Source organism: Talpa occidentalis, unplaced genomic scaffold, assembly GCF_014898055.3.
Source record: "Talpa occidentalis isolate TD23 unplaced genomic scaffold, MPIMG_talOcc4v2.1, whole genome shotgun sequence".
Lineage (NCBI taxonomy): Eukaryota > Metazoa > Chordata > Mammalia > Eulipotyphla > Talpidae > Talpa > Talpa occidentalis.
In genome coordinates, this window is record NW_026555331.1 from 40746439 (window position 1) to 40773504 (window position 27066).

Consider the following 27066-nt stretch of genomic DNA (forward strand, 5'->3'; position numbering starts at 1 on the left):
TATAACATCTCATCTACAGCACTGACTGTCCTTTCTTAAATATCTTATTTCTAACAAGACAGTTGAGCTCTTGTTAATTTTCTTGGAGCAACAAAACACACACACACACACACACACACAAAAAAAAAAAAAAAAAACTCTCCATAGCCTTGCAATAAACCTTTTAATATTTTAGAGCTACATTGGTGTTATACTTCTCCTTATAACAAAATTAATTGATGGGAGGAGGAACAGGACAGGAAATGCCAATTTTCTAACTTAGGAATTCAGTGAATAAAGGCACCACTCACTGGAATAGAAAACATGTAAGAAGGAGTGATTTGGGGAAGAAAAACTAGTTGAGGTTTTTACACCTAAATTGGGTTTTCTTAAATAAACCCAATAGAAATATATAGTACTTAGTGAGTACATATGCATATCTACATCTGCTTACAGTGGGATTATGTCCATAAACCCATAGTAAGTTGAAAATATTAAAAATAACAAAATGCATTCAATGTGCCTAGCCTACCCAACATCATCGCGTAGCCCAGTCTAACTTAAACATACTCAGAATATTTACTTTATCCCAGACCTGGGCAAAATCATCTTAAACAAAGTCAATTTTATAGTAAAGTGTTGACTGTCTCATACAATTTATTGAAGTACATGGCATGACTGACTGAAAGCTGCGACTTGCTACTGCTTTCCAGCCTCACAAGTGTATCATTTATTCTGTTGCTTGTCCTGGCACTTTCACATCATTGTAAAGTCAAAAGATCATTAAGTTGGAAACCATCTGCGTAAGTCTAGACCTCAGAAGAAATATTTAGGCTAGAGAAGAAGACTTCGAAGTCACATTCCAAGAGAAGTCCATTGAAGGCACGGGAATGAGTGCTGTCACCTAGGGGAAGTATACAGAAAGAGAAGATTATTGGACCAATACTGCTTTCTCCTAAATTCATAGTCTTAATTCTCACTTCCATTTCCCACACTTGTTTATTCTGTTTGATCACTTTCTTTGTTTCCTCTCACCTTAGACTAAATACTACTAATGCATTGAAAGTTTGAAACTATTCTGTTAATCTTCAATTATATGACTATGCTGTTGAACTTTTTATTACACAAGATAAGCATTCTTCATCAGTGTTTCCCAAGCCATCATCGTCTGGCTATTGTTATTCATACTTGAAGTGACTTTTTTTTGAGGGTCTACTATGTACTTAGTATTGTTCTAAATGTCAGAAATACAAAAGCACAGAAAGTAGGTAAAATCTCTGCCCTAGTGGAGCTCACATTCTCCTAATTTTTGGTCTCTTCTCCATTCAGTCTGAATTTTCATCTTTCATTTAACATATATGCAATAAATGGATCTTTCAACCTTTTTTTCTTTTCTAAAAACATTCATCCCTATCACCTACCTACACATATTCCCAAATCCGCTCCTCATTTTTGCTTTATTTCGAAGTCTCTGGACCAAAATCAAGTGAAAACAACTAATTTTGAAAAACATATCATTGTTTACAAATAAAACCTTATGAATATTGTTGTCCTTATTTTAGGTATTAAGAAAGATGTGTAGTAACTCCCTTAAAGGAACACTTATGTTAAGTGGAAGAGTAATAAGTAATAAACATAAGTTTTCTGTCTCCGAAATCAGTGTTTGTACCATCCTTCTATGGTACATATGTAATAGGAGCAATGAGGAGCAAACTTTTTACGTTTGTCCTGGTAGGGAGTGCTTCCACCCACCCTGAAAATGCATCCACACAAACCAGAAGATACTTAAAATTGCCAGTGGTCTCAGACATTTGGGTAAAATCTACTTCCCAGTCTACATCAGGGCATAAACCCCGATATTGAATCACAGTAGCTTCAGAGAATGAGTCTATCTAGGGGTTCTTCTTGACACATGAGTGACACTATAGAGCTACTCTGTGCAAACAGGGACCTTTAAATATGGCCATACAGACCCTAGAAAGGCATCTTTTCCATAGTGGGTCTCTGGTATCGAATATCATCTCATGTCAGTTCATTCTTCAAGCAAAGCTGGAGTCAGAGTTAGTTAATCCCCATTCACATGCCCTTTCTTCATCTGAGTTAGTATATTTTGAAACAAATTGACATAAATCAATGAGAGGGTTGAGTGCCCCCTGGTGAACACAACAAACAGCCATTTTAGCCCCATGATCAGCTGCTCTTTTGCCTTTTGCAATTTCAGACCCATCTCTTTGGTGCCTGGGATGATGGATCATTGCTACGGTTGATACAAAGCTGCTGCTTTCAGTAAGGGAGGATCAAGTTTTGTTGAATGTCTGTTGCTGGCCGTAAGGAGGCTTCTTTCCTTCCACTTGGAACCATCTGCATATAAAACCATGAAGGAAATACTTTGAGTTAGTATATATGTTTACTCTCTTACCTTGAAAGGTCTCAGGGCTTGGGTAAGGGTTATCAGTTTGGCCTTTAGGGCCAAGGTCACTGCCGCGAGGAACTTGAGTTCTGTGGTGTCCTGAAACATTGTTATTGCACATTTCATGTCATCAGCCTTGTTTCATAAAACTGTTTCCATCTGTAAACAGCTCCCACTTTGGATCTGGCAGGAGTTGGTCAGACAAACCTAGTTTGCTGGGATACACTGTTTCAATGGTTTCCAAACAGTTGAAGGTTAAGACTGTCCTCAGTGCTCTCTGCATTGATTGGGAGCAAGGTGGTTGGATTTAAAGAGCTGGTTATGCATGGCTGCACACTAGGATTATCAAATAGAGCTGCTTGATATTTACCTATGCACCTCACAGTCACAATATCAAAATCTGGCATGGTACATGCACAACAATGGGCTGACCTAAGGTAAATTTTCTCTACTTTATGCAGAAGGTCACAGTGGCAGCTGTAGCCCGCAAACACAGAGACCATTCCTTAGTGGGATAGTCCAGTTGTTTGGGCAGGTATATGATGGTCCGCATTTCTTTTTTTTTTTTTTTTTCTTTTTTTTTTTTTAATAGAGGCATGTTTTTATTTATTTGTTTGTTTGTTTGTTTTTTGTTTATACATGCACTGGGTACAGTCAGAAGCGCGGGAGGGTGAGAGAATTCACCAGAGCCAGAGCGGGGAGCAGAGCAGGCAGAAGGACCGAAGCACACTGCTGAGGGGAGCAGCGGGCGGCAGGAGAGGTCTGCGCGCCATGTGGGACCCTCCTCCGGTGGCCGGGGAGCAGCCGGGGATCGAACCGGCGCCGCAGAGGCTCTGCGTGCAGCTTCGCAACCCAGCACTCAACCGCTGCGCCACCGGGGAGGCCCTGGTCCGCATTTCTGATCCTAATAATTGGGTTAACACTCCTAGTACAATACCCTGTCTCTTGACATACAGGGTTGGAAAGGCTTCCTGGAGTCTGGCCGCCCAATAGCTGATTCTGAGAAAAATCTTCCCTATATATTATCAAGGTTTGTTGACACTCAGGAGTCCAAAACAAAGCTTTGAAGTGTGGGTTGTTGAGGGCCTCATAAAGGTTTTTACTACTAACCCAAAATTGAGGATCCAAATACTATAAGCCCCAGCCATTCCCCCAAATTTGCAATTGATGGGGATGTTGAGAGTTGAAATCACCTGTTTTTTTTCTCATTCAAAAGGCTTCATGTGCCTTTCTTAATCTCGGATCTCAAGTGTTCCACCTTTTGTTTACATATCAAAGTCTTCTAAGGTGACGCCTTGTACCCACATCCTGCTTATTGATTTAAAATCAATATGGTATTCTTCAGACAAGATTCAGAGTTAGGATTGGGAACCCTAGAGTTTATTTTGGTTTATTTTGGTCTGTTCCTTTGTTGTGTTCCTTTATATTCCACATATGTGTGAAATCACCCAGTATTTGAATTTCTCCTTCTGACGTACTTTGCTTAGCATCATTCCTGTTCCATCCATGTTGTTTCAAGTGGCAAGAGCCCATCTTTTTCTTGTAGCTGAGTACTATTCCATTGTGTATATGCCACATCTTCTTAATCTACTCATCTATCAATGAGCACATAGGCTGTTTCCATAACTTGTCTATTTTAGATACTGCTGCAATGAACATAGGGAACCGTATCTCATAGAATTAGTGTTTTTGCATTCTTTGGGTAGATACCTAGAGTTGACCTGCTTTCAGATGATAGTTTTATGTTTAATATTTTGAGAAACCTCTACATTGTTTTCTATAGGAATGGAACCAGTCTACTCTCACCAACAGTGTACAAAAGTTGCTTTTTTCCACATTGTTGTTTCTAGTTTTGTTTTTTAGTGTGGACAGTTCTCACAGTTGTGAGGTTGTATCTCCTTGTGGTTTTGATATACATTTCCCTAATTATTTTTTTAAAGATTTATCTATTTTTATACATACAAGAACTGGGGTACAGACCAGAGGTGCAGGGGGCAGGGGGAGTGAGAGGATTCACCAGAGACAGAGTGGGGAACAGAAAAGGTAGACTGATTGAAGTACACTACTGAGGGGAGCAGCTGGTGAGCCAGGAGAGGTCTGCTGCACTATATGGGTAGCTCCCTGGCCAGCCGGGGATCGAACACATGCTGCAGTGGCTGTGGATAACTTCATAGATTGCGTCTTAACCTCTTACGCCACCAGGAGGCCCTATTTCTCTAATTATTCATGTAGTTCTTTGTTTGTTTGTTGTGGATTAAATGTCCATATATATGTGGATTTTTTCCAGGAATTCAATTCTATGCTAATGGTCAGTGTGTCAGTTGTTCTTAAGTACTGTACTGTTTTGACTACTATAGTTTTGTAGTATAGTTTGAAGTTTGGGAATTTGCCATCTCTGTTCGTCTTTTTTTCCTGGGATTACTCTGGTACTTTGGTATTTTTTGTAATTCCATATGAATTTCAATTATCCTACTCTATTTCTTGATATATGTCTTTGAAACTTTGATAGGAATTGCATTTAATCCATATATTGCTTTGGGTAAGATAGCCATTTTAATAATGTTAATTCTTCCAATCCATGAACAGAACATATCTTTCCATTTCTTTTTTTTTTTTTAAGATTTATTTATTTATACAAGAACTGGGGTACAGGCCAGATGCATGGGAGGGTGAGAGGATTCACGAGAGACAGAGCAGGGAACAGAACAGGCAGACTGAGGACATACACTGCTGAAGGGAGCAGTGGGTGAGACAGGAGAGGTCGGCTTCGCCATGTGGGATTTTTGCCAGCCAGCTGGGATCAAACCCACACTACAGAGGCTGCAGAGGCTGCAGACAGCTTCACAGTGTGGCGCTCAACGGCCTACACTACCAGGGAGGCCCCTTTCCGTTTCTTTTTGTCTTTTTCTCTCTCCAGAATGTCTTACATATTTGATTGCATAGATCTCTTGCCTCCATGGTTAAATTTACATCCTTTTTGATGTGATTGTAAAAGGGATTTTTTTTAATTTCTTTCTCTTCTAGTTCACTGTTTGCATATAAAACATATCCAATTTTTGTGTATTGCCTTAGTAGCCTAACACTTGAATGTACTGACTTCTGTGTCTTTCAAACTTAAATTTCTTTAGAATTGGTTATTAGCTCCAGATTCCCAAAAAGCAGGAAATTACAGAGTAGGTATTTTTCAGAGTCTTGTGTAAGCACAGATGATAATCTCAAATTTGTGGCAAAACTCCTCAGGTTGTTTTCCTTCAGTCTGTATGAGTGGTGAAGAAAACTATATCTTATTTTATATGACTGCTTTCAACTCTCTAACTTAAATAGTACAATTTATGTACTTGCATATCTTACACACAGGAAACATATAGTTAATCCCTGAACCCTGTTTTTCTCCATACCTTTTAATCCCTCATTTGTGTACACACAGCCTAATAATCAAAGTTCAATGGAATTTAAGATTTATTTTAGTAAGTTTCTATTTTATGGTAAATTGTTTGTTATTAAGGAATGTTTTATTTTTCAAATCCTTAAAATTAATATGACTTTGAAGATAAGTTATAGTATAATATTTACTGACACAGAACAATGTAAAGCATGTACAGTACATTCCTAACTATAATATTTATCAATAGATATCTATATTTTTATCAACTCATATGAAGAGAAAAAAAGAGAGAACAATTTAAAAATTAAGGTTTTTACAGAGATGATCTTTGAATAGTAGAAGTAGTAGCCTTTTCTATTTGCCTGTATTCTCTAATATCCATGTAATTTATGCACTAAACAGGCTATTGAATTCACTTTAAATAGTTTTTTTTTAAAAAGCATATTGCAAAGCCTCCCATTTAATACTTTGAAAATAACTATTAATTATTAAGTGTTATTTGGTGTCAAAATACAGCAATTAAACAAAAGTAAAATTACATTCTTGGCTTTTTGCCACAATTTCAGAAAGGTCTGAGTTCTGTAATGCAGTATTTGTACAACATGTACACCTCACAAGCATTTTTTTCAAGGAACCAGGTGAATGCAGTAGTGCAACATTACACATTAAAGTATTCAAATGACATTCAAATAAGGTTTTCTTGATAAGCAGATGAAATTTCATCCAAATGTTTCAAAATAATAATGATTTGGGCCACCATAAAGCTGCATAAGTCTTTAATAATATAATTACAATAAATCCACCCTGCTTTCTAATTTTTTAATTGCATATATAATAACTACATGATTATTTTGCTTTTTAAAAAGTATATAACTATTCCACTTTGCTCTCTAAAGTATTTGATATTCAAGTTCCACCTGGAACTAGCTAATATGATTTTTATATGACAAGTTTTAAATATTCATGATTAAAAAAAAAAAAACCCAGGAATTTCAGTGTCAACACAGAATAAAGAAGTATTGGCAAAGTGCAGACAACATAAGAAATATATCCCTTTGATATCATGGCACATTTTAGCTTTCCAAGGAGTCACAGATTACTAACAGTAGATGCAAGCATCCAATCTCTTATTTTCACTCTATACTGAAAGAAAAACACATTCTCTTTCTTTCTTTGATGTATAAGAGCCCTAAGGCATATAGGACCTTGTTCACAAAGTGGATGTGAATTTTCCTTCTGTAATTGCCTACTCTAAATATAAAAATATCTGAAAAGTAAATTATCAAGGACATATATTCAATTTAGAAAAATTAAATCTAGTGAATATTTTATAGATTTCCTTTCAGCATGAGTATTATTGGAAAAATTTTAGAAGATTTAAATCCTTAAAATTAATATGACCTTGAAGATAAGGTTATAGTATATTTATTGATACAGAATCATGTAAAGCATGTATAGTACATTCCTAAATATAATATTTATCAATAGATATCTATATTTTTATCAACTCATATGAAGAGAAAGAAAAACAATTTAAAAACTAAGGCTTTTACAGAGATGATCTCTGAATAGTAGAAGCCTGCACAAACTGAACATACTAAAGTTCAGTTTCCCACGGATGCATGACCAACAGGTCAAGTTTACCCAGAAATGATACAGAATTTCAATGAACAAGGTATTTAGTAAATCAAAGAGGAGGGGGGGAATTACCATAAGAAAATAAATATGTGGACATTTAAGATCTGGAAGCTTTCATATAAATGAATTTAGATTATCCTACATTTAATGTTCCAACTTTTTAATACCCTGACTATAACAGCCCAAAACCAGTCGAGAATTTAGCAACAAAAAATATATGGAGTGAGCAAGCAATAGCACTGAATTAAACTGAATCCATCTTCCTATTTTACTTCAACCAAATAAATTTGATCATGTGTTTTGCCAGAGTCATCTGGTTGGAAGGTGAGAAGGACAGGCATGGATGAAATGCTAAGGGAAGTTATTATTATTATGTAGAGGATGAACACTAAAGGAAATATTCAAGTAAAGGAAAATAGCAATGAAATGAAACCACAACCTACTGAATAGGAGAATATAATTGGAGGTCATATATCTGGTAAGGGATTAATATCCAAAGTACATAAAGAATTCCTTTAATTCAGTAGCAAAAAGGACTTGATTAAATAGTGAACAGAAGATCTGAGTGGTCATTTTTCCAAGGAAGAAACACAGATGGCCAAAATGTACAATAAAAGATACTCAACATCACAAATTATCAGGGAAATGCAAATCATAATCACAATGATATAGAACTTCACTGTGAATCCTTGCACATTGTTGGTGAGAATCATAAGGATGTAATGTACAGCATGGCAACTATAGTTAATTACATTGTATTGCATAATTTAAAGTTACTAAGAGTAAATCTTAAAAATTCTCATCACAAGAAAAAAATTGTAACTGTGTATAGTGGCAGATGTTAATGAGGCTTATCATTTCTCAATATTTACAGATATCAACCCATTATGTTGTATACCAGAAAATAACATAATGTTATTTATCAATTATACCTCAACAATATTTTAAAAGAAAGTATTTTCATAAAATAGGATCACTGGCTCAGAAGACATAGCCTTGATCTGCCATCCCAAAATCTTGTCCACAGTCCTGACAAGTCCTGACAAGTCCTGACAAGTCCTGAGTGTAAGAGCTCTCAGTCTCTAAATATGACTCTAAACTTATAACCTCAATGCCACTGCCTTCTCCCTTCTTAGAGCCTAGTACAGCAGTTCCTTAACTAATGTGATTTCATGCAATGGAGTTTCATTTTTAAAGTTGATGGGGAAGAAAGAAATCCCAGTTGACTGAAACAAAATTATTTGAGGACATGGTCTCACTACATACATTGTGTCACCACTTCCAAGAACCTATTAATAATAAGTGAACATTTACAGAATTTAATAAAATAATTACCATATTTCACTGATCCAAAAGCATACTCGTTTTGTTCATATTTTAATATCGCTGAAATTGTGTGTCACTTTATAATCACTATAGGCCAGACTTATGCACATAATTGTTCAGATTGTTCATTTTGTTTTTGCTTCAATTGAATTATTTGCACTATTAGTACTAAAATGTAATTAGCATTTAAAAATGTCTTCAAAAATCAGACTATGATTCATCATTCAAACTAAGTAATATGTGCAAAAAGACATAGAAATAGAGAAGTGGGGGAAATAAGTAAATGTTCATTGTCAGAGAAATGATCACAGATTCATATTTTCCCTGTAAAGGGTCAACTAAAAATGTTATAGTAATTAAGAAAAGAAGAATCCCACAAGTGGATAAAGCTCTGATGCATGGTAATATTTCTCTAACTTGAATTACCTAAGGATCTTATTTAAACATGCAGATTCTGATTCAGTGAATCTGAGGTGAAGCCAGAAATTCTGTATTTCTAACAAGTTCCCAAGAGATGCTGATGTTGCAAGGTACTGATGAACCAAGCAATGCAAATGAAGGTAGGCTCATTTGCCAGTGCCCTCCAAATAAGGAAAATTTCAAAGCAATGAAAGACGGTATGATCAATTTATAAATGGACTACTATTAGTCATAAACTTCCTGCTGACTTTGAAAAGAAGCTCGTACCTTCCAGCTACTTGTGATTCAGTGGAGGAAAAAAGTGTAAGTCTGAGCAGAAAAATAGGAAACAATCAGCATCCAAACTTGTAAAATGGCTCTCAATATAGTACTTTCATTTTTCTTAGTAGTAACTCATATATTTACATTTTGTTTGTTTATTTTTGGCATGTTTCAAATGCATAGATCTCACCTCATTGAAAGCAATGCTGTTAGGCCTTTTACTCTCTAAAATCTTTTAAATTATTTATTTTTAACAGCAATGGCATTAGGATACCACAACAAGGTATCTCCACTACAGTGTGCTCACCACCAAATCACCCATAGTCACTTTTTAAGTAAACAGTGTCATCAATGCTTTTGATAACCATGATGGTGATATTGTGTTGAAAACACATCTGTCAATGACTCTAAGGTTAAGAAATGATTCCATAGATTTCTATATATGAAAAGCTTTAAAAATATTTTAATCAATGTTGTTGTTTCCATTTTAAAGTATGGACAGGAATGATGTCTGATTTGTTAAATTTATGTTCAAGTGAGTCTAAAATGCTCTTTTTATAAATGTAAAAATAAGGGTCTAAGTGTTAAAACATTGTATCATAACTGCCAGAGTTTTTCCCTTAGTGCTACAGTACATTTTTTTCTCAGTAACAGTGTCCTAGATTTGATAAAACAGCAGAATAATAGCCAAACAGGTTCCACAACTCCTCACCTCCACTTCTACAAGCAAACCTGCACATGCACACACGTGTGCACGTGCACACACACACACATACCCCATTCAAATTGTATTTTGAAAATAAAATGAAAGTATAAAAAAATCAGCATTTTTTTTTTTGAGTTTGAAGTCTGTTTTATCTGATATAAGTATAGCTGTTCCTGCTTTCTTTTTTGGTCCATTTGCTTGTAGGATTGTTTTCCATCCTTTAACTTTGAGCCTATTTTTATCTTTTGTAGCTAAATATGTTTCCTGGAGACAGCAAAAGGTTGGGTTTTGTTTCTTAATCCAGGCTGCAACTCTGTGTCTTTTTATTAAAAAAATCAGCATTTAATAGTTAGGATGATCGTCTGTAAAAAATAATAATACACCCTAAAAAACATCCTTTAAATTAGTGTCTGTTGGGCCTCCCTGGTGGTGCATGTGGTTAAGTCTCAGCGCATTGAAGCTATAGGCAGCCACTGCCGCACAAGTTCGATCCCCAGCCAGGGAGCTAACCCACATGACGCAGCAGACCTCTCCTGTCTTGCCTACTGCTCCCCTTAGCAGTGTATTTCAGTCATCCCCCTGTTCTGCTCCCCACTCATTCTCTGGTGAATCCTCTCACCACCATCTCCCACTGCACCTCTGGCCTACCCCCACTACACCCCAGCTCTTGTATGCATAAATAAATAAAATAAATCTTTAAAAAATAAAATAAATACTTTGGTGACTGGTAAAGTTCAGATTGTACATGGGATTAGAATAAAACCGCTGCAGACAAGTACTATTAGAACACATAATTGAATAAATTTTACTGTCTCCATTATGAATAAAGATTATATTACCAAAATGAAAATAATCAAGTGGAAGAATAGGCAGTCTATAAAGAGATACTACCCAGGACCAGCCAGAGAAGGTTTAGAAATAAGTAACGAATTCTTCTCACGAATATCTTCCAAGTGAAGACAGATATAATGACATTCAGTTATACAATACCTTTCTCCTGGACTGGCACCAGTGACACCAAACATCCTTCTGATAATAATTTGTCTTTTCTTGGTAGTTTTGCTGATAGAGAACTCACTCACAGCCATACATCCTACTGTATCTGAAAGCTAGATTTTTTTAATTGGTTAATAAGTTAGAACACTAGATGATGCATCCATCTCTTTGGTGTTCATTAGGTAAGAATGCCCAGAGGATGTCAAATAAGGCCAAGTTAAAAAATTGATTTCTAGGCCAGCACAGCAAAGAACCAGTGCCAGTAATGTGGTAACCTTATGAAAAATGATTGCAACTTTGTCTAAGTCACTAGCTGGCTTCTCAAGTGTTTACTTTCCTAATTGCAACAGTTGCTACAATTCACTTAACAAAAAAGAAAGTGATAAAATTTGCAGTAGACTAGATTTTATATATCAATTTTTGACAGCTGACTTACTCCCCGGAGGTATTTTCTTAATCAAAAGCTATTCTATTTTCCTGCATTTTAGTTCTATCATCCAAAATATTATCAGGCTATAGCTAAATTATGAATAATTGTGAAATTATTCACAATTCCCATGTGAGTCTCCTCAAGATAAAATGTAGCATAAAAATTTACTATGCAATCTTATCTAAACCAAATCCATTAGTATGTACTTCACAAAAGACATATTGAGAACTTATTTAGTAATGTAGATAGAATACATAGATTAAATGAGTAAATAAATACAAAATGAAACATATCAATACCCTAGTTTTCAAAAAGTGGGAAGAAATTTACACTGTCTAATATTTAACATCAATGACTTCAAAGTGAAATTTTTTAATATGTATGTTCTGGTATTTGTCTAAAATCAGTGTCTCTCGAACTTTAACATGCATCAGAACTGAAACACAGATTTCTGGGTCCCACTGAAGAGTTTCTGATTTGGTAGCCCTGGAGAATTTTTGTTCCTAGAGAGTTTTTAGTTCCCACAGATGCTACTGCCAGGGTCCATACTTTGAGAACCACTGCTCTAATCATTCAGTGGAGATTTAATTTAATGGTGAAAGAAAATGCCTTGTTGAAACAGCAATTGTTAACACTAACTGCAAATTATAGTCACCTGGGGAGCTTTTGCACCTAGGTTTCTTGGGACATACCCAAAATTAATTAAATTTGAGAGGAAGAGTTTCCAGCTTTCATGTTTTTAAATATTTTTAATAAAAACTCAGTTTTCAGAGTTTAAGTAAAAGTGATGGGCTTAGCTCAAAGTCCATGTGTAGTCAATCATTGGCTGCTGCACTGATGGCTTTAAGACTCATGAGTTCCTCATGTGGATTCATGAATCTCATTGAAGTGTCATGATTGACAGCATGGACACTAGAGCCTGGATTCAGACCCCACTTATGTCTTGTAGTGATTTATCTGTAAACTAAGACTTACCTCATACTTGTAAAGATTAAATGAGTGCCTATATATAAATTGTCCAGAACATCCCCTGGTATGTGATAAATCACCATTTGTATTATTATCATTTCAATTGTATAACACTCAATATAGCTATAGAAAGATATATAATTAATAGTACTTAATTCAATACATAGTATGGAATTGTAATTAATGTATAATAAAGTTCATAAGTAATATGAATATTTAAATAATATTAAATAATGACTTCACTAAATTTTGAAAAATACACCCATGTAATCATCATTCAGATCAAAATATCAGACATGCCCATCACCCCTGAAAGTTCCCTCCTCTTCATTTCCAGAAAATTCCCCCTCATACTCTCAAGCCTACCCCACCATCTAGAGATAACCTCTATTCTAATTTTTATCAGCATAGATTAGCTTTTTCTGTTCTTTTACTGCATGTAAATGAAGTGAAATTACTTACAAAAGAGAAAAGAGGAAATTTACAGCAAAGTAGTTCCCTATATATCAACTTAATCAAATGTGTCATATCAATTTTGAGTCCCTTATTTGAGTTTGAGTGGTGGTTATATAGCAAGGTGCCCCTGTTTGGGAAAATACAGACATTGAAATACTTAGGAGTGGTGTGACATCATGTTTGCAGATTGCTCTTAAATGGTTCGGGAAAATGCTAATGATAATTAGCATATATGTAGAGAAGCAGAAAGACAGTGACACGGGATGGAAACAAATATAGTAAAATGTGATCTAAATGGAGAACAATGATGAAGCAGATTCAAATTTCTTTGTAGAGTTCTTGTAACTTTTCTGTCAGCTTTCAATTATTTCAAAATAAACTTAAAAATTTCTTTAAAGCCACATTGAGATATCACCTTATACCAGTAAGAATGGCATATATCAAAAAAACAAGCAACAACAAATGTTGGCGAGGATGAGGTGAAAGAGGTGGGATTGCAGACTGATCCAACCACTATGGAAAGCTGTCTGGAGGTTCCTCAGTCTACTAAAAGTGGAGCTACCATATGACCTGGCAATTCCACTACTAGGGATCTACCCAAGGGACACAGAAACATTGATTCAAAAGACCACCTGTACCCCTATGTTTATCGCAGCACTATTTACAATAGGTAAAGCCTGGAAACAACCCAAATGCCCAAAAATAGATGACTGGATCAAGAAGCTGTGGCATATATAAACAATGGAATATTATTCAGCAATTAAAAAGATAAACCCATGCCATTCGCAGCAATGTGGATGGAACTAGAAGGAATTATGCTCAGTGAAATAAGCCAGAAGGAAAAAGAAAAAATATCGGTGGTTTCACTTATAGTAGGAATATAGGGGAACCAAATAAAATATCAGTATAAAAAAAATAACAGTACAAAACACAACAAAACAAAAACAGACAATTATAAATCAGAGACATATTGCAGGGGAGGAAGAAGGAGAGGGATCAGAGGGAGGGAGGGAGGAGCACAGGGGACTGAAGTGATGGTGCACGGGTACATTTGTGAAGGAAACTCTGTGGAGACTACACCTGAGGGGGTGGGGGCAAGCAAATATTGTTTAAAAATAAAAAATGAAGTAAAAAAAATAAAAAATTAATTAAAAAAGCAAAAAATAAACTTTGGGAGTTTATTGGGAGATTCAATAAGGGATATACTTTTAGATCAATTTCAGAATTTATATTCAACAATGCCAAGGATTTCTTTGATATTACAAAAAAATGAACAACTTTGCTCCAAAAATTGTTCTTTCAGACTCATTACTTCTCAGCTATGTGCTTCCCACCTCTCCATGCATACATGGGTTAACCATCTGGACTCCAAATGCATCATTTACAGCTTCCGCTGGTCAGCCCAGAAGTTATTACAACAGTAAAACATTTTCTTAATATTTAGATATGGTGGTGAAAATTGTAATGAAGAAGAAAAGATAAGGAACAGAAGTTTTATGAAGGAAGAATCAAAGAAACAGGTTAGTAATTCATATAATAAAAATAAGGGATGACATTAAAGGAATCACAATGCCTTTAACAAAACAGGAAGTCAAAGAAGCAGCTAGACAGGTGATAAAGAAGATAAATTTGTTTTTAAGTAGTGTGATAATAAAATGATCATAAGACATTGCAAATTAAATGTCCAACAGACTGTAGAAATCATGAGGCTATAACCCAAGGGTGAAACAGATTCTGGCTTCTAAATATAGATCTAATAATCTTTCTCAGATTTTCAAATTGCTATATATTGCATTTATCTCTCAAATTTAAGAAACCGATAAAGTTTTCACCTTTGATAAATTTGAGTGTTGAAAAGTAATAATATCCTCATGTTCCATCAATGATTAATTTGCTTTGTACTTACCAACTTTTACTATTGAGATAGCCAACAGCCATTACTCATAAACCAACAATCACTTTCATTAGTACTCGGATGTATTTTTTACTAAAACTAACAACATCCTGGTATAGCTCAACAATTCCTAAAACAGATTCAGATCTTATTTAAATGTAAAATATAGAAACCAAAAGAATCCAGTTAAGAGCAGCTTAGCTAGGGAACTAACCATATATAGAAAATCTTCTTTACAAATTGCACTATTAATCTCCTTACATAATGGTAGATCATGATGTTCAATTAACTGGAGTGCCTTCAGTTAGCTCAGGAGATGATAAAAACTAAATAAATAAACAATGATAGTCCATAATTGGAGCCAAATACTGAAGCAAGCTAATCAACTTTTTAAAAAAAATACAGAAGAATGAGAAAAGTTCATAGTTATCCCATCTATATTCACATATCAAATCTATCACTATCCTATTACTGTTTATAAAATACTAACATAAGGATTTTTTTCAAAACATTTATTCTATTAGTCACAGTCTAAACCAATATAGCATTCATTAGTCACAGATGCCACTAGTTATTAACAATTTCCTGAAGGCATTTTTACCCTTAATATCTGTTTCATTTACTGCTCATGCATTTTAATTATAGAGTAAAAGAAATGCAAATAATATAATCAAAGAAACAGAGAACATTTCTACTACAGAAATGCTATATTTAAAATCAGTTCAGTTTCAGAAATTTTTCATGTTAGCTAAGTTGCATTGCATTTATTCTCATTACACCTGCAGGTGACTAAAAAAAAATCTAAATACTCTAAATTTGTCATCACATAAAATCACGCTGGCAAATATTTCCAAATTATGTTATACATATTTTATGTTGGAAAATTTCCTCTAAGTATAAGTTGCTATAAATCTACTTTATAGGATCATTAAATATTCAATGTCATCAACTCAAGAAAAATAAATATATTTGAAAGTTTTCTTTGGATATTTGTTTTTTGAGCTAAATGTTTTGCTAACCCTACATAAATGTAAAGAATGTAAAATCAGTGTCTTTGGCCTTTTTGGAAATGATATGTACTAAGAATTATATTTTATGTAAAGAAAAAATGGTATTTCAAACTTATCATAAGCATTAATTTCTCTGCAGAGCCTTAGTCTCCAATTTACTTTCCATTAATGCCTAAGCACACTTGATCACCTGGTCTTCTATGCTAATATAACATTACTGACATACATTCATTTTAGAAATTCACCTGTGACTGTGCACCTCTCTTAAGAATATGAGTATGTATACTGGTGCAGCTACTATGAAAAACAGTATGGAAATTGCTCAAAAAATTAAGAACAGACAAATCATATGATCCAGTTTGGGTTATTTATCAATAGAATAAGAAAACACTACTTTGAAAAGATATATGAACCCTTGTGTTCATTGCAGTATTACCTTCAATAGCCAAGATATGAAAACTACCTTAGTACCCATCAACAAATAAAGATAAAGAAGATGTAGTATATATAAACAATGGAATACTCCTCAGCTATTCAAAAAGATGAAATACTGCCATTTGTGACAACATGGATATACCTAGACGAATGATGAAATGCAGCCATTTTCAACAAAATGGAGGGAATTTGAGAGAATTATGTACAGAAAAGTATACCAGAATGATAAAACTAAATATTGAACATTTATATTGCAAACAGTTCAATAATTTAAAGGACTTTCAAAAACTAGTGGCCATCAATAAATATCCTGAGGACTCTGCGACTGAGAGGTGGGAGGGAAAGGGGCAGGGAATATAAGGATGGTGGTGGGGGAAAATAAATAAATAAATATAAACCCATTCATCAAATCTAAAACACCATTTGTTGTAAATTACACCATTATCTTAGGCATGCTTCTCTTAGCCTACCCAGACTAAGATAAAGTCTTGCATTGATCATTAACAAAAAAAAAAAAAAAAAAAAAAAACAAGGCCAAACATTTCTATTCTTTCAGAGAGGTTTTTCTCCACAACTTAACATTTTGCCTCTACCACCAATAATCTGTTTATTCTTAATTAAGAGACAGTCTGATTCATTCATTCAGTAAACATTTGTGGAGAATCTAGAACATGCCAAGCACTGAGTCAGACAGGAGGATGGCCAAAGGTGGCCAAAGCATTGCCTCACTCTGATAGAAAAACCTCTGTGGAGGGGGTTATAAAATGAAAAGTGATGTGGTGATGTGTATAAGGTACAAGGTAATATAGGAAGAGGGAAAGAAGAGGAGGAGTCTGGAGTGCAGGGTGGGAGGGGGTAAGGAACTGGAAGTGGGGGAGAAGAGTTAAAAAAAAATAAAGGCTGGAGAAGGAAACACCCAGTTGGCGCTAGATAAGCACAGTGCAACAGCATTTCAGAAAGGAGAAATAATACATGTGAACAAAGACGTAGTTAGAGATAAGAAAAAGCAGAGTGATTCAAGTTACTTTAAGTAATTTATTGTGACAAGAACTGAGAATGAGAAGATGTAACTAGGTTTGAAACTAGGGAATTTAGCAAAGGTCAATCTCAAAGGAGCTGAAATGTCATGGTTAGGAGTCTGACTTTATGACACAGGACCGGAGGAATTGCTGAGAGGTTTCAGTTAGACACATGATAAGATTTATAGTAAAGAACCACTTCTTGTATGTCGGCAAACAGTATTACAGCAATGTGGTAATTTTATACAAAATATTTAGAATGTGTTTGGTGAAATCCCTGTCGTCACTTCACCCAGAATAAGCAGCCCTCTCCCTTCCCTTGTCATGCTGACTGGAGAGCTCCTCTGCAGAACACAAAGTCACAGAATTTTAAGTTAAAAGGATGCTTAAATATTATTTTTCCCAGCTTTCATCATTTCCAAGTTAAAACAAGTGACCCAATTTTAGCTCACTCATCAAATGAGTGAAAAAAACAGCCAAAGTTCATATATCTCATTCTTTCCACATATCCATTTTATGAACCTTGAAACCCCTAATCTAGACAAAATGAAATTTTAATGCCGGTGTTGATATCATTCTATTGAAAAAAGTCAAGGTGTTGGAGATATTTAAATCATTTCTAAAGATGCTTGAATATCTGTATCACTTCTCTTTAAACCTGTGATCATCCTAAGGACTGAATGGTCAAATTGACTGACCAGAGTCAGAGTTTACCTAGCAACAAACTTCATTAATGATTCAATGATACAAGCTACAATCATAACAAAATGCCATTTTTTGGGGGGAAAACAAAGCCATCAAACACACCATCAAAAACTGTCCATTTTTTCCTGTATTCAGGCACATTTTTGTTTCAGATTTATAAGGAGTTCTTGAGCATTGTGTGCAAAAACATTTCTCAGAAGAGTAAGGCAGTTTTGTTTAAGACATCTCCATCTTATACTCCCTTACAAAACTTGTTTACCAGATGCCTTCCCTACTCCTCTCCCTAAGCTCTAGTCACCCATGTCACATAATTCCAGGTTTATTTATAAAAAGAAATCTAAACATATCAGAAATCTACTTGATATATTTTACATATAGGCACTTCCTGGTATCTTTCCACTGGTAAATATTATGAACAGGCTTAACAGGGGATCTGATGAGGTTATTTATTCCTCTGTAGATCCCAGGAAGGATGAGAATTAGTCACACACCTGCTCTTAATTCTTCCTTTCATAAATTGGCTTTGATATAAATTCAAAAATATAATCAACTATAGGGTTAGAGGATTATCTGAGAAGTTCTTAAAATGACTTCATACGTATTTGAGAATTTATTCAGAATTATTTCTAAAGCAATCTTGCAATGAAAAAACCTTCTATTTTAAAACAAAGAGCACTCCCTTTTTTAACAAAAATAAGTAATTTTCATTAGCCAAGCTATGGAAACAACCTAAGTATCCAAAAACAGATGAGTGGGTCAAGAAAATTTGGTACATATATGCACTATGGAATACTACTCAGCGATCAAAAAAGATAAACTCATGCCTTTTGTGGGACATAGATGGAGCTCAAAAGGATTGTGCTAAGCTAAAAATGTCAGGAGAAAGACAAATACCAGATGGTGTCATTTATATGTGGAATATAGAGAAAACAGACAAAAGGTCAATTTTAACCAACTCAAAAACTATTCCTTAAAGGTTGTAGAACTGAGGTATCCAGAGGGAGAAAAAGAAAGGGAGGGTCTAGAACCAAGTGGGGAAAGAGCACAACAGGACTATGGTGATGAGTGTGCTAAGGTAATTACACTTGAAAGGGGAAATCCAGTATTTCCTAAACACTAACAATGATTGAACCAAAAGTACTTCAATTAAAAAGAAAAAGTAACTTTGTACTTCCAGGATGAAAAGTCAAATTAATGTTCAGTCAAATTATTTATTACTTAACTTTCTTTTTTATGAAATGACTGAATCTAAAATTCAAACACTCTAATTTTCTTTTAAAAGTCAGTAAGGGACAAGGGTAGAGGATTATGGGTGCTTTGGTGGTGGGCGAGGAATTATACTTATTTTTTTAAAAAGGCAAGTTAATAAATAAGATTCCACCAATAAGCAAGGTTAACATCAACAATTCCTTGTCAAAATATGCAAGTGTTATAATGCCCCAACTACAATCATTCATTTAAAAAAAAAACACATTTTATACATATGTAAAATGTTTATACTATCCAGAAAAAAAACAGATAAAACTTAAGTAATTTACTAGCTAAATTTTTCCAATATTTTAATGCTTCAGGTGTCCTCAGAACTGCATGTAGTAAGCAGGATTTCAGTTAAAAATAAATTAATTAATTAAAAAATAAAAAGTAGTCTCAAACCATGGAGTTTTTGGATGATACAAAATATCTAATTTTATTTTGGAAGATAACAAATTTCTGTAATTGAAATACTCATTGCATCTTTTTCAAAACAACCAGTATTTTAAAAAGGCTAACTGTTCTAGGATAATACCGTGACTTAATGTTTTGTATTGTGGCTGGACTTTGAATACTGACTATTAAACTGCATCTTTGAGATGTTTTGTTAGAAGAATCTACTAAAGATAAAAATTGGTTGGCTATGGATATTTATATGTTTAGACTCAGTGTACCAAGAGTTGTGTCCTGAAGAGTAGTCATTTGACTTATTTAGTAACATGACTGTTCAGTCATATTACAGCAAAGGAAAAACATTTATTTGAGGTTTTAGGACTACGGCTCTTTGGGGAACACAGATGGAGAAGCGCTGGAGTTGTGTGCTTAAATTACCCTTGGTGGGGAGCAGTCAACACACAGGTCTGCTTTATAATAATGAGGTTTCTGTAGTTCTGATTGGCAGAAAGTTTGTCAAGAGGTAATTGGTCAAAATATATAAAATAAAATAATATTTTTTTATAAAAAGAGGTAAATTGGTCAAATTGCGTCTTTGGTTTCAGGCATGGTTTCATTTTCTTCTCCACGGTGGATCTGTCTGGGCATGTACTATCAGGCCAGAACAACCAAATTTGCCTGTTTGGTTTTTACGCAGGATGGCTCCATCTTTGTTTTTCTTTTTTCTATTACTTATGATGAAAGCAATTCTGGAACAGATTGCTTCTGAGCAACAAAACACACTTCTCTAAAAATGATACTGATCAAAGTAGGCTGCATTGTATCCCCTGAAAATTGAATGTTGAAGCCCTAAGTACCAAATCCTAAGAATGTAACCCTGTTAGGAGACAGGATCTTTAAAGAGGTAAGTAAGTTAAAATGAGGTCATTTAAAGTGGACCTTAACCCAATGTGACTAATGTCCTTAGGAAGAGGAAATTTGGGCACAAACATGAACAGAGTGAAGGCCAAGGGAGGACACAGAGAGAAGCTGGTTATCTGCCAAGTCAGGAAGAGTCCCTGGAACTCTTCTTATAAGCATAGAATCCTTTTCTTCACTGTCCTCCAAAGAAACCAGCCTTGCTGACATCTTGTTCACATACTTCTAGCCTCCAGAATTTTTTTTTTTTTTTTTTTTTTATAGAGGCATGCTTTATTTATTTGTTTGCTGGTTTGTTTGTTTGTTTTGTTTATACATGCACTGGGTACAGTCAGAAGCGCGGGAGGGCGAGAGAATTCACCAGAGCCAGAGCGGGGAGCAGAGCAGGCAGAAGGACCGAAGTACACTGCTGAGGGGAGCAGCAGGTGGCAGGAGAGGTCTGCGCGCCATGTGGGACCCTCCTCTGGTGGCCGGGGAGCAGCCGGGGATCGAACCGGCGCCGCAGAGGCCGCGCGCAGCTTCGCAACCCAGCGCTCAACCGCTGCGCCACCGGGGAGGCCCTAGCCTCCAGAATTTTAAGGAAAAATTGTAGGAAAGCCAGCCAGTGTGTGGTATTCTATTATGCCGGTTCTAGTAAACTAATAAGCTCTCTTTGCTTAATTCTAATGTGGTCATCATTATGAATCTAAGATGGACATTTATTGTAATAGAAATGGGAAGCAATACATTTCACTTTTGATGATATTTCCTAAGAACTCTATTAATCTAAACAAGTAATTAAATACTGATGGCTAATAATAAAAACGAGCCATTGGAAGAAGAGAAAAAGAAAAATTAAAAGTATTGTAGTTACCTCATGGTGCAGAACTAGAGACAGGGACTTTAAGGCACTGAACTGTAGTTTTATATTGTAAGTCCTTATGCACATCATTTTCATAAATTACCTTCACTAAAACTAGGTAGACATAGATAGGGAGGTAGGTAATTAGAAAGAAAGAAGAATAAACAAACAGATGGTCTCTGGGATCACATGTAAACATTCAAATCTACAATGAAGTTTTCTTTAGTCCTCCACTTATAAATTATTCACAGGGGCATTTTGACTCTCTAAAGTTCATAAACAGAATTCAAATCACCCAAGCAGACGTAATTTACTGCTTTTAAGCCAAAGCCGTGACTAGCTAAAGAGCTGCCTCTAGGAATTAACCAGAACAAAATCCTGATTAAACAACTAATTGGCTTGTCTACTAATGGAAAAAAAAAACAAAAAACAAAGTACATTTCTCTACCTGAAGATATACACAGTTATAAAAAACAGAAGTTTTCAGACGCACCTCAGAGAAGATGTTTAAATCCCTGACAATAAAATCCAACAAGGTGAACCCTGGAGAAGGGAACAATGAGAATAAGCAAGGTCCGGATCCAACCAGTCATTCTCAGCAATCCACGAGACAGGTATGATACTTACATTTCTAAATCAGTCTTGATTTTCATTATTTCTAGTAATGTATATAAATCAATCCTGTTACATATAAAATTGTTCTTCAGTTTTACCTGCTACATGTTTGTTTTGGGGTTGAACCCCATTATTTTTTATATACTGTATATATTTACTTCAGATCAGAATAGTAATTGTTTAGAAAAACATTTTAGTATTTAGAAAAACAAGTTAGACTCGTCATTGCTGATTTTTCTTTTACTATTATCCAGAATATTCTTATGCCTAAAATATTAATTGCCTGTGTGATTCTATTTCAACAAAGACTATCAAACATCCAGGTTTTAGTAAACTACATTTCAACAGCAATTTCTCTAGACTAGAAGTTCTTAATAGGGGTCAGTGTTGACACTCAAGATATTTGACAATATCTGGAGATATTTTTGTTTGTAATATCTCAGGAGAAGGGATGTTACAGATATCTGGTGGGGAAAGACTGAAGATGCTGCTAGTTATTCTACAATGTACAAAATAGCTCTTCACGACATAGAATAATCCGGTTCAAAATCTAACACTGTCAAAGTGGAGAAACCTGCCGTAAACAAGTATTTTCATGAGTTCTAGGTCTTTTCATCTGTAAAATAAGGATAATACCTACTTTGTAGCCTTGTTAAACAAACTGGAAGTATATATAAAGCACATAGTAGAGACTTCCCAAAGGGCAATTACTATCATTAATCTGTGTTTATGTAGCAGATTTAAGTCCAAAGTGACAATTATTTGATCAGTCTTCACCTACAGCAACCTATAGGACAATTTTCATAAACTATCCCTTAGACTTACCTAAAAGAACTACCTAAGTTTTTTAGAGCAATAAATTTCCCATATAAAAGAATTGCATAAAAGATGTCAAGTATAAACAGTTATATACCTAAGTAACTAGAATAACAAAGTCTATGATTGAGACTTAAATGAGCCTAGCACATAGAAGCATTGAGATTATTAAACATTAGCCCTGGATAATTTGCCTTCCTTTCTGATTAATGTTGACTGTTTTTTTGCAGTGGAGAATGTCTATGGCATTGCTCCATGAGAATGGCCTTGACTTCTTATTAATTCTATGTTAAAATTAATAATCCTACAACTTAAATGTCATTTAAATGTTTAGAAACATATGGAGCACCACTTATGTTAAGCTGGTACTTCTCTCAGCTAGCTTTACTGTATTTCTCCTTGGGAAAATCACTAGAGTGATGTTTAACCCTTGCCTGTCATAATTATTTTCTCACAAATCACCTATCAGCCATTGCCATGCACTGTGCTATTCCTTGTCTGATCGCTATTGTATTGAATCCACACACAGCTACCAAATGGCAGTGCCTGAATTAGAACGCTGTCCTATCAGACTTCAGTGCCTGAGAACTAAATCTCTAGGCTTTACTGCTTCAGAAGAGGAATATTAGTTGAATCAATTTTTCCAAATAGCCGACCTGCAGGATAAAAGGATGTTAGAAGAAAAGGGAAAGAATGGAAACTTGCTAAAAAAATTGTCTTGTCTTCTGAAATAGTAATGCTGGAGAACTTCTTAGACACAGGTAGAACTTTTGGTGCATTTCATGCCATTTTGATAGCCAAACTTTATTGGTGTTAATCATTAAAGCAGTAGGCATCACATTTTACTTTAAAAGTCATATTTTGGAAATTATTTGTATCCATTATTTTCAATAACCTGTAAGTAGAGGAAAAATGGTTTTTCTCCAGTTTAAAATATGTATATGTTAAAAATAACAGAAAGTTACAGCCATAGTTTGCTCCATAGAATGTAATGTTTTAAAATGGCATTTTTGTGCAAATAGATGATTTGCATCCTAAAAGAAAATATCTAGGAATGAATAAGTCAATTTACACTGTTGATTTTTTTTTAAAGTGTCATTTTAAAAAGTGTTATTAAAAAAAGTTGATCCTCGGGCCTCCCTGGTGGCGCAGCGGTTGAGCGCTGGGTTGCGAAGCTGCCCGCAGCCTCTGCGGCGCCGGTTTGATCCCCGGCTGCTCCCCGGCCACGGGAGGAGGGTCCCACATGGCGCGCAGACCTCTCCTGCCGCCCGCTGCTCCCCTCAGCAGTGTACTTCGGTCCTTCTGCCTGTTCTGCTCCCCCACTCTGGCTCTGGTGAATTCGCTCACCCTCCCGCGCTTCTGACTGTACCCAGTGCTTGTATAAATAAATAAAAATAAATCTTTAAAAAAAAAAAAAAAAAGTTGATCCTCAAATAAAAATACCATAGGTGATTCCCATTTGTAAATAGGCAATAAATCAAGAACTGCAAACTCAGGCTAATCCAAACTCTCTCTTGCATTCTACAATAAAATACTATTCACATAAACCTATATTTGTATATTCATAAATGCTATGATGGAAATGTTTATGAATAACATATAACATGATGTAAAATTACTTGATTGAAAGCAGAAGGCTTTATCATTAGTTTATCATATATCCAGGGTTCTAGATCTTTCTAGTCATTTAATCAATTTCCTATTCAATAATATGAGAACAATAATCTCTGCCTTGCCTAATACATGTGTGTGAGCTTAAATTAAATCATTCAAATAATTTAATGACCAGTTTAAAATATTTTTACTTCCTTTTACTGTATTACAACTCACCACTCCACCTTTATGCTCCATCTCTATCCTCTAGAAACATTGTCTCATTACCTATAACATTCATTGCACTTAAATTTTTGTTCCTGTTCCCCCTACTAGACTGTGTGCAGCTTTGAAGCCAATCTTTCCATGGGAATATCCTTGGACACACACCACATCCTGTGAGATGCACTACATTTCAAAGGAAAGCTTTAATGTTCAGACAGATGATGGGGTCAAAACAAATAAAGTCATGGAGAGAAGAGAGCTATGAGTCAAGGAGCTGAGCTGCATTCTTCTCTCTACATTTTGAGTTCTACCACTAAACACGCAGACCTATACCTGGAACACTGTGGGAAGTAAGGCTCAGAATTGGGAGAAAGAAACATGTACCAGAGAGACACAGCTCCGCACTGGCAAAAACAGTGAGTTCTTGGAGCCAACTATCTCTGGAAGTCAGGGTTTATTATTCAAAAGTAGAGTCTAGAGTATTCATTTAAGTGCAGAGATTATTTTTTTAGTATATCATAAATGATTAATGAGTAGTTTGATCATTGAATGGAAAAACTTTTATTTTACATCCAATTTCACTATTATGTAAATTCTATCATGTACAATTTTTATTTTGTTTCTCAAAGGAAGAAAACAAAAGTGAAAAGAAATCTCTGAAAACCAAGATGAATCCAGACACATTTGATGAGTCACACACCAAAAAACAAGGTCAGTACCTACATCTGTAGGAAAAAAAAGTAAAATATGTATTTCTTTAAAATGTGTTGTCTGATGAAACATTGATTTGGCCTTAATCAGGTAAAGTATCTAAGGTTACACTTAAAGACTATTTGAAAGTTGAATTTTACAAATCATTCTTTCTTCATTCAGTCACTTATTCAATAAATGCTTCTTTATCACCTATTATATGCCAGACACTGGACTATGAGCAGAGATACAGTTGTGAAGAATATGGGCCAAGTCTGTGTTAATATGAGCACTTAATAAGCGATACAATTGCAAAACAAGATTACAAGAACAATAAAATAGATGTGGATAGTACATGTTTAAAAGTGTAGTGTATTGGTCCTCCCCTGGTGGCGCAGGCAGTTGAGTGCCGTGCTGTGAAGCTGTCCACAGACTCGCAGCGCCAGTTCGATCCCAGCCAGCCGGCGAGGGTTCCACATGGTGCAGCAGACCTCTCCTGTCACACCCACTGCTCTCCTCAGCAGTGTATTTCGTCAGTCTGCCTGTTCTGTGCCCACTCTCACCCTCCTGCACATCTGGCCTGTACCCCAGTTCTTGTGTAAAATAAATAAATAAATCTTTAAAAAAAAAAAAAAAAACAAGTGTAGTGTATCATTGCTCTTCCTTTAAACTCTTTCTGTAGAAATCTCATCTATTCCTAAGGCTACTTTACAGTTCTACATTGATGATTCCAAATCCATTTCAAACTAATTCTTTTCTTAAGACCTGTGCAATATTTCTCAAGTAACCACTGAACATATACAACTGTTTATTTTGCTGCCTTTCCAAAGATAAACCCCCTGTCCTGATTAATTTCTATTTTTGGCCCTGCCATTCTTTCAGTCTCTCAAGCTCAAAACCTATTCATGTTACAGTCCTCTATCTAGGCTGTCCTATAAAGGAAATTACTCACCAAGGCCTCCTTGGTGGCGCAAGGGGTTAAACACGGCACTATGAAGCTATCCACAGCCACTGCAGCGTGAGTTTGATCACCAGCCGGTCAGGGAGCTACCCACATGGAGCAGCAGACCTCTCCTGACTCACCCGCTGCTCCCCTCAGCAGTGTACTTCAGTCGCTCTGCCTGTTCTGTTCCCCACTGTATCTGGTGAATCTTCTCACCCCCCACACCTCTGGCCTGTACCCCAGCTCTTGTATGCATAAATAAATAAAACTCAAAAAAAAAAAAAAAGAAAGAAAGAAAATTACTCACCAACTCTCCTTTCATAATGGCCCTCAAACCCATTTCATTCTTCTTCCATGTCATCAGTACCATCCTGTTTCAGGCCTTTATTAGTAACTCATGCTTACACTACTCCCAGGCTCTCTAAGTGGTCTTCTCTGGTTAAGACTCTACTTCATCCCATCTCTTCTTCAACCAGCCCAGACATTATTAGCCCATTACTTTCCATTAACCACCATTTTGATCACATCTCTGCTCAAGAACCTAAGTCCCTCTATATTGCCTGCAGAACAAAATCTAAAATACTTCACCTGACTTTGTAGGATCTCCTGCAATCTAGTCCCACTCTCCCTCCTTTAGACTTTCTTTCCTTCTTCTCCCCCTAAAGACTATACAAGGCCCAAGAAAATACAAAAATGAAAGGTGAATCAGTAAAACAGATCATGATATTAAATAATAAAAGTA

At 35.4% G+C, this 27066-nt stretch overlaps 1 protein-coding gene across 2 annotated transcripts in view; it reads left to right on the forward strand.

The window, feature by feature from the left end:
* Positions 1–27066, forward strand: part of CNGB3 (cyclic nucleotide gated channel subunit beta 3) — a 206322-nt gene that overhangs the window by 61705 nt on the left and 117551 nt on the right. Inside the window, exons 4-5 of one of the 2 annotated variants that reach the window (XM_054692121.1) lie at positions 14421–14496; positions 25321–25402. In XM_054692121.1, the coding sequence (XP_054548096.1) occupies positions 14421–14496; positions 25321–25402 (158 nt within the window). Of the gene's footprint in view, positions 1–14420; positions 14497–21945; positions 22057–25320; positions 25403–27066 lie in introns of those variants that run through there. The other variant, XM_054692120.1, reaches the window with a different exon arrangement.